Source organism: Pleuronectes platessa, chromosome 18 (assembly GCF_947347685.1).
Source record: "Pleuronectes platessa chromosome 18, fPlePla1.1, whole genome shotgun sequence".
Lineage (NCBI taxonomy): Eukaryota > Metazoa > Chordata > Actinopteri > Pleuronectiformes > Pleuronectidae > Pleuronectes > Pleuronectes platessa.
In genome coordinates, this window is record NC_070643.1 from 13349679 (window position 1) to 13358692 (window position 9014).

The window sequence follows — 9014 nt, forward strand, 5'->3', positions numbered from 1 at the left end:
TTCCATAACGCAGCGATAGATGGCAGTAATGTTCTATTTAGTTGCAACTCTGCAAAGAAGAAGAAGATAGTGTTAGTACACTCCAGTCCAGTAGGTGGCGTTTAACCTCGTTCACCAACTGTCGTTTAAACTCGTAGAAGAAAACGAGGCTAGCGTTAGCAGCATAGCGCATGATAACAGGCTTTCTGCGAGGTTTCCTAAAGCTTTATCATTTAAAACCGCACCATTTCAATTGCACTGCTCCGCTCGCTCTTTAATTAAACCGCAAAACATCCAGAAATGGACCAATTCGAAACACCTTACGATGTTGAGGCTGACTTTATTGAATGCACGGTAAGCTATCTGACGTTAGCTGCATTACATATTTGTGATTGTCGTGTTAAAGAAGACAATAATCTGACTTTCACGTGCGTCTACTCTCAGTTTTTAAGGTAACGCGTTATACTGAGTGTGGGTTGATGCAGCAAACTGGATATAAACTACTCCTCCGATCCCTGTAGGTTATTTATGGTGTTTCAACTCACTGGTTATTGTGTGAGGTTGTAATAGATGAGTTTAAGGCTAAGGGCTGTTTTCATTTAGCTGTTGTGATCCAGTAAACGGATCATTGCATCTAAACCATCATATGTAGCTGTGATAGGGTTCGTCTAACGTTTTCTGTCTCCTTCCAGGTCTGTGAGAAATCCATAAGGGGAGACACCTTGTACAAGATACACATGACTACACCAGCGCATTTAAAGGTACACAGCACCGTGTACTACTGCACACAGCTATACAATATTACAGTTGTGTTGAATATTGGCACCAAAACACCCAGCGATTGAAGTGAGGTTTACTGTGACCAGTGTTTTCAATTTGACCCCCTGATTGTTCTGCTCTTCTCATTCAACAGTCATACATTTTCCACAGTCAAGGGGGGGGGGGGGGGGGGATCAAAGAAGTAAATAAGAGGCTTCCAAAAGTGATATTTCACTATCTTTCTAAGCTGGTGGCAGCATCTGTGGATTGCCACTGTTTTATCTTGTGATGCTGCGTTTCTGCTTGTGTATCCTGTGATCTTACTGGTTTCAATACCGTCCGATTAACACAATGCATCTTTTAATGTCAAAGCACAATGACTTGGTGGTAAGACATTTCTCCTTGAGGCTTATGAAACTGAACTTGAAAGTCTCTGGACTTTTTTCTGTGCAGATTTTCATATTCTTGCTTCCTTGGCTAAATTACTGTATAGTATCCCCGTTCCAGGACAACTGTGTCTAAGGTGTGAACCCTTAGAGTGATGGTAGACAAGAAGGCCACATATTAACACCCGAAGACCTCACTGACTTTAAGACTTCATCTATGTTTTCCCCATGTTGCTTGACATATGAAGACAGTTTTGATGGCCACAACTACTTTGCAAAAGCAAATTTTTTTTTTGTTTTGCAAATAGGTCTGTAACCGATCTGCATCAATCTTTTTTCGATGCTCTATTCATTGCTTGTTTCAGACAAAGGAAGATCCTTGAGACTTTGTCTCACATCCACTTATATAGATGTTCTGGAAAATGTGGAAATATATGTTTTCCATATCCCTCTGGAAATCTGATGCCTGGGCTTTTGATTCCAAGAAAATTCAACATCAAACCTCAACACACCAATGTCAGGCACATGTCAATGATGTTCTTGCAAATGACGGTTGTCATGTTTTTGCAAGACTCTGGAGATATGTTTTTTGGTGTGCAGGTTTGACAACTGGCGTCACTCTCAATGTTTTCCCGACTTAACCACTGGAGTGTCCGACATGGAAGAACAAATCTCAATGAACACGGACCATGCTTTGACCATCTTTGCATCACAGATGTAAATGCATTTCTGATGCATGCAATGTAGCAACAGCTTCAGTCCTAAGTCAGTGTCCATTCAGGATGCATTCAGTGACAGTTCTGCTGTGGGGTCAGCTTCCTGCCAATCCACAGTCACTAGTTATGCGTTCTTGTTTGATAAAGAATGGACTTAAATTCTGGAAATTAGCCTCAGATCGAGGTACAATGTCTGCATGTCTTGCATGGGAAGGAACTGTTTCATCTGGAACTTGCTTAGTGTTTAAAAACAAAAGGTCCAACCATTAATCAATAGTTGAATCCAGTGTGGACAATATCTGAATGAAGAAATATCAGGTCGCTTGACCATCGGACTACATCTCCTTTTGGTTGTGATGAAGAAAACCCGGAAGCTGCATCTCTCCATATGGACATCCTGTTTCACATTCAATTAGGTCTTTCACTGTTATAATTTTTTGTAGCAAGGCAGCTTTATACATACAGCTATGTGTAGGCGGACAAGCTCATCTCTCCTTTATGGCTTTATTGTGTTACAATCAAGTAAGGATATGGACTTCTACTACACCTTAGATGAGCTTTGGTTTTGGTCAAATTAAGCGCAAAAAATGTTTGTTTCCATGATATAAACTTTTTTCTGTTTCTACTAGAGGTGAACTCATTGACTCATTGACTTGACTTTAATGGCTCTCCTTTCATTCCTGGCAGAAAGAGGAAGGCTTAGTCACTTCGGGTAAGTAGACATCCTCTTTAGCCTAGTCATGTTTTTCTATTCAGGCCATGCCTATATTGTCTTTTGAAATGAAGGAGATCACTATAATCTGCCCAGATCCATAAATAATTGTTATCCTTGTAGAATGGTAATGAACTAATATCAATATAAAGGTCACGTCATCATGTGGACTGTACCACACTATATTGACAGTGCCCCAGCACCACAAAGGCAGGTACACAAACCTAATGGTTTCTACTTAGTTCAATTCAATGCCTTCACTGAGCCCTGACCTCATCCCTTTGAAGACCTTTGAGCTGAATGAGAACCACACTGACCTCATCCTCCAACATCAGCCCCCGACCTCACCACTGCTCTTGGCTGAATGAGGGCAAAACCTGGTCAGGTTTCCAGGTGTCTGAAAAATCTTAACAGCTTCATAAATTCACTACTTCTGATGGCCAGAGTAATGCAGATCTTGTAATGAAAATTTGCAACAACTGGCCCAGTCACACAGGTTTGATACTGGCTACTGAAAGTGGCCAGAGCAGGCCACAGCGGCCTGCTCACTAATATCATTCCAATCTGCACACCCAAAGCAATGGATAACATCCGTTTGACTGTTTACCTTTAGATGCCACTTGTTATGGGTGGTAGAATTATGCTGGGAAGAGTTAAATCCTCAATGGCTGATGGATGGGCGCTGTTCTCATCTTCTTTTTAATGTGCTGCACAAAATAAGTAAGTCATACTGTAATCCCATAATATACACTGGGTTTAGGAAACACACATGTTTTTTGTTGTGCTTACTTTACTGGTTGGATTAGGAACTTACTGAACACCTGTCAGTCACTGATTGTTTTGTTGCAATCACCAGCGGTAGAACACTGAGAGCACCTGCACTGGAAGGAGCTTCAGACCCAATGGCAACTGCTTGTGTCGCAGGCAAACTTGGTCTGGTGAGAAGCTTCTTCCACTGCATAGGTGGTTTTTTTTTTTGTCTCTGTGCTGGCCATAGGCAGCCCAGAAGGCAATATGTTGTGTCCGTCGCATTCTCTATGGTGCGATATCTTTCAGAGTGGGAATTTCTTTAAGTTTGCCACAAGCGCTCCTCGAACTCAAGAATGAACTGATTATATTGTGGAGGTCAAATGTCAAAGTAATTGTGTAATCATAGACCTTTTTGGCCTAGTGACAAAAGCTTGATTGATTGTTTTGCCTCTGTGCTGGAGATAGGCAGCGCAGAGGGCATATTGTGTCTTGTCGGTCCCATTCTCATGAATGCAGTATCTCAGGAACAGGTAAGGGGATCACGAATATTAATTTGGTGGTCAAACAAAGGTCATGGTCCCAAAAATCATTTGCGGCCATAACTCAAGAATAAATGCACTCTTTATTTGATTTCAAACCTATTGTTGGCCACAAATGGAGATCCCAGCACGGGGCCGTTCATGTCTACATGACTGCCCCAAAATCTACTGTAGCCAAACATGGAGGCTACATATTAGCAGAGCAGGCTCACGTTCCTTTATTCTGGTGCTGCAGCATCAATGTGCGCACCAGCATTGAGCCGCATCATCCTGATTTGGCTGATCGTTGGCTGTGGAAAGAAAATTCAGAGAAGCGTGTTAGGGTAAGTTTGCAAAGAAAGTACCAGAGGCTAATTAGTTCTTCAAATTTCAACAACGTATACGTGACATCAAACAAGCTGATCCAATCGTCTGTGAGGTCGGTTCAAAGTCAAAAAGAAAAAATACTTTCATGTTTCTTGCATAAAAAAGAATGAGTCATAGAAATACTTGTCACCCGTGAACATGCAAACTGAGCAAATGTAGTTTGAGTTACTGTGGTGTGCTCATACTAAAAGAGAACAAGCTTCTTTTTTTCTTGTGGTCTGATAAAAAAAGCTGGACGTTACCTCTACAGTTGGGTGATGGAGGTAACATCAGCATATAGCTTCTTTTTTTTGTGACGAGATGGATTTCACAGGAGGCCGAGACTGTAATGCCTCGACGGGCAATTCTTTATCAGAAGATTAAAGCATAGCAACATGCTAGATACGAAGATTACATCACGTTTGTTTCAAATGGTTCACTTCTGTGTTGATTTACAGTAAGTAGAGCAGAATTGAACATGTGTTCAATGTGAAAAGGAGAGTTCCAACCTTGTTGCTGTAGCTTCAGTACAACGTCTTTACTTATTTCTTCCCTTACACCTGTTGGTCATATGCATAGGAGATCATATCCTCCACTAAGATTAAGGGAGATGTTCTTAAGCTTACGAGTCTGGAGAAAATTAAGTGAGAGAAGATGCAGTGGGTTGCAGATGTACCTAGTGAAAATAGCCTTACAATAAAAACCTTTTTAGAACTTTCCCTGTTGTAATATTTTCTTTTACCAACTACCAGTGTTTTGGTTTTCTTAGGGCTTGCAGTCAGAAAAAGAAGCGTACTGGACTTTAAGGACATTTTACAATATCTGGAATACCTGAAGCTCAACGAGCCCATCATTGGTAAATATCCTTAAACGTTTTGAACAATTTATAGTTTTTCCCATGTTGATATAATTCCTATGTAATTATTTGTTTTTGCAATCATTTCTTAGGTTTGAGCTATTTGGAAGAAGTCCCTTGTACTGATGAACAAGAAAACCTCACCTACTTTTGTAGGCTATGTCATCTGACTGTAAACCTAGTCGAAGCGGTCCACCATGTGATTGGACGTAAACACAGGCAGAAATATGTGGTAAGGCCTCGTGAACATTTTCAGAAAGAAACAGCCGATCTTTCTTTGGGTTTTGCCTGTCAATGTGTGTGTTTTAATGTGTGTATTTCAATGTGTGTGTTTTAATGGTGCGAACCAAGTGAAAACGCCTTACCTTCGTGTTTATGTAGGAAATCGAACGGCCAGACTTGGTGACCTGGGATAAACAATCTGTAATACACCAAGCAGGAAAGATCATACGGACCCGAGCAGAAATAGTAGAGAGACAGGATGGAAGTGGGACTCCAACGGTGAGAGCCATACAGATTTCATGAACTAAACATCCTGAATAGTAAAAATAATATTTTCATTAAAATCATTATTTTGAAAGTCATATACAATTTCTTTTGTCTCTTTTCCAGCCAATGGTAAAAAAGAGGAATGAAAGCCAGTCAAACGCATCAAGAGGTAAATTTATCCTCATTCAGTTTTGTATTAAAAAAGCTAAAACTTTGTAGGGCTTTTCATTTTGTCTTTCGGTATCCAATTGTTTTAAAACAAACTTGAAAAACTTTGAACATTTCCTTTTTAAGTTATGCCCTACATGTAATGCTTTTCAGGGAAGATGTGTAAGGCATCCCTTATTATAAATCACTGCATATGCGCCACACTAAATGTCGTAATTTCTCAACAAAAGAAGACTACTGCTATTTATGGAGGAATACTTGCTTTTGAATAGTTGCAGTTCCAGCATGTAGTAAATGGGTCAGGGCCTTTGCATCTGCAAAAAAGAGCTATTTCTAAGAAACATGCAAATGAGTGTGTAGTATTTTTTTACCTAAACTCTGTGTTTACTCCTGTCCAATAGTTCCTCCAAGGCAGAAGCAAAATAGTTTGACCCCAAAAGACGTGCCGCCACGGCTTCCACAGTTTAAGGCCAACAAGGGGGAGAACTCTGGCCGAGGGTACCCGAATATGCCCTCATTCCACACAGAGGAACCTTCCATGAACAGAGACAGACAGATGTTCCAGCGGGAGGATGGTCTCAGCCGTGGATACATGAAAGACGAGCAACACAGTGCAGCTTACATGAATAACAACATGTACAGAGAAGAATATATGGACCCTAATAATAGCATCCAATATGAACAAGATCCACAAATAAGAGACCAACAGGAGCCGTGTGGTGGTACCAGGTATGATCATTGGGAGGAGGTGCCAATGCCCCATGGCCAGACTGAGAATTTGGATTATTTTCCAGAGGAGGCTCCTCCTTACAGAAGGTCCTACCCAGAAAAAGATGCTCCGAAGGACTTCTACTCTGAGGAAGCTTGGCGTCGCAAAGCCCGTTCTGAGTATGAGCCCTCACAGCCGTCGTATCCAGATGATGAACGCCGGTGGTCTCTGGACAGAGAGTCAGGCAGACATGACGATATGAGTAGAGCAAGTCGGCAAGGATCAAGTGAACCAGAGGCCAAGAGGAGGAGCTTTTCCACACCTGTGGAGAGTGACTTATCACACGATCATTTGTTTGATATTATCAACGATTATAGGCACAACAAGAGAGAAATGTGTGAAGAGGTAGCTTCTAACCCCGGGATGAGCAGAACTGGACCCCCTTCCTCCCAGAGACGAGTGGACGTGACTAAAACCATATCTGGCATCCCAGAGCCATTCAGGCGCTTTCTGACGGGTTCCACTAGTGATGAGGGATGTGGGAAAAGAAAAAGAAAAAGTCGCTTCTCTGATGCCACTGCAGAGGAAGTGGCGAGGACAAAGGAGATGTGAGTGATGATGCACCTTTGAAGCTTAAGAAATATGTGTCTTTTATATAATTTAATGCCTGATGTTTTATCTTCTTATACATTTTTCTGGACATCTTTCATCCTCCTAAGTCTCCGTAAAGAACATGGATACCCAAATCCAAAGTTCGGTGGGCATCAGAGACCAGTTAGTGAGTCAGTGCGACCTGAAATCCACAGAACACAACATCCTGACCACTACACGTCATCACAGGTAGCTTGTTGTAAAATAATCAATTCATATAACTAGATTACCCGCCAATGTTTTCTACTTGTACTTACTGTAATCTAAAACATGCTTTGACTTTTTGTTTGTAACTGATGTCAAACCTGTTGTTTTCAGAGCCAACATCATCCTGACAGCTACCACAGAGAAGGCTTGCAGTCAGAGGGGGTCTTTGATCTGCTGGTAAAATCCTGAATTATATTTTATAAAACACTTTTCCTTGTCTCTTTTGTTGCTTTGGTCTTCCTTTAGGAGTATAACTTTGCTTTGGAAGTGCTATATAGATACAATTATTATTATTGTTTCAAAAAAAGTATTGGTAACACATACAGCAGTATGCCACCGAGACAAGGAGTGTCTTATGTCTTCTGCCCTGTTCACTTTCCCCCCTTCTAGAAAGGAATTGAAATTGAGAATGCAGAGGAGGCTGATTTCCTGAAGAACAAACTTTGCAGCCTGCTGAGAGAATTTAAGTCCAAAAAATCTGAGCAGACAGTGGTACGTGTCACTCGGCACAGGGCCGGTCCTTCTGATGAACCAGTACTTTAAAACTATATCTCTGCAAAAACTGTAGAGACGAATGAAACAAGAATGTGTTTTTGTTGTTGCAGCACAACAGCCAAGGCGGAGCAGTCCACAAGAACGAATACAACAGCTTGAACCCGGACCTGCAGCTTCCTCCACGACACCAGTATGAGAGAACACGCACAAAAGATTCAGACCATCGACGATCACAAGACACAAGTTTCCAAGATGGTTCCAGAGGACGAGGTTGGCAGCAGCATGAGTATATGCCTGTCGAACAGCGCCAAGAACACCATCCTTCTGAACACAAGGAACCAGGAACCTCAAATAGAAGCCGTTATGAAGGTAAACTGTATTATATATATATATAACATAGGATTCTGTTTTGCTTAATGATTTTCTATTTGCTGCATACCAGTCATTTACTCTCTTAATACAGGTTATGCGCTATCGTTTCGGAAGCAATGTGAGAAGCGTGCACAGTTGTTTAAGTTCATGTTGAGTTTCTATGATGGGATGAATGTACACTCCTGTGATTAACGATAAGCTACATATTTAGTTAAATTATAATTATGGGTTTTTTCCATTTCACTTTAATTGGACGTTTAGGCTCTTTTCTTGATCTCTTTATTTTTTTTCCAGAGGCCTTTGGGCGTCCTGGAATGTCTCAGACACCACATGTTCCCTTTTCAGACGAGCCAGAACATTACCCTGAACGGTTTCAGGAACCCATGAACCCTCGTGGCTACCGACCCGCTGCTGAGGAGTATTTCGACTGTCCCTCTGCTGCCCTACGCATGGCCGAAGAACCCAGGATGCAGAGCGGCTCTCGGTACTCCACCAACCTGGACAAAATAACCTCCACCCTCCTGGAACTTGTGGCAAGAAAACAACAATGAGATTTCTGCAGATGTTGGTTAAATTTTATATTGTTTGAAAGGGAATTCTTTGATGTAAAAACTAGGTTTTAGGTTAAATTCCCTTCTTTGTTTTTTCAGTTGTTTGCTTTAGACTTGTGAAGAATTGGGTTCTTGAATTATTTGTCTATGTAGAGATTAAAACATTTGTCTACTGGAGCTGACATGTTTCTCGTTTCTTCAAATAACTGTTACCACCACCAGCAAGAATAATGATATTGTAACATTTTTTAATAGTAATGTACTGATACTTCACCTAATTAAATTTGTCCTAGCTCAAGTGGAACTAACTGATGTTTTTAGACTATTTAA

At 41.1% G+C, this 9014-nt stretch overlaps 1 protein-coding gene across 1 annotated transcript; it reads left to right on the top strand.

The window, feature by feature from the left end:
- The first annotated feature begins 97 nt into the window (after nucleotides 1-97).
- On the top strand, nucleotides 98-8861 carry si:ch211-13c6.2 (uncharacterized protein LOC100000125 homolog). Its single transcript, XM_053446221.1, has 13 exons — nucleotides 98-333; nucleotides 672-740; nucleotides 2528-2552; nucleotides 4956-5042; nucleotides 5135-5274; nucleotides 5424-5543; nucleotides 5655-5700; nucleotides 6101-7016; nucleotides 7128-7248; nucleotides 7378-7443; nucleotides 7657-7758; nucleotides 7872-8130; nucleotides 8428-8861. The coding sequence occupies exons 1-13, from the start codon at nucleotides 280-282 to the stop codon at nucleotides 8682-8684; spliced, it is 2262 nt and encodes a 753-aa protein (XP_053302196.1). The 5' UTR covers nucleotides 98-279; the 3' UTR covers nucleotides 8685-8861.
- The last annotated feature ends 153 nt before the right edge of the window (nucleotides 8862-9014 follow it).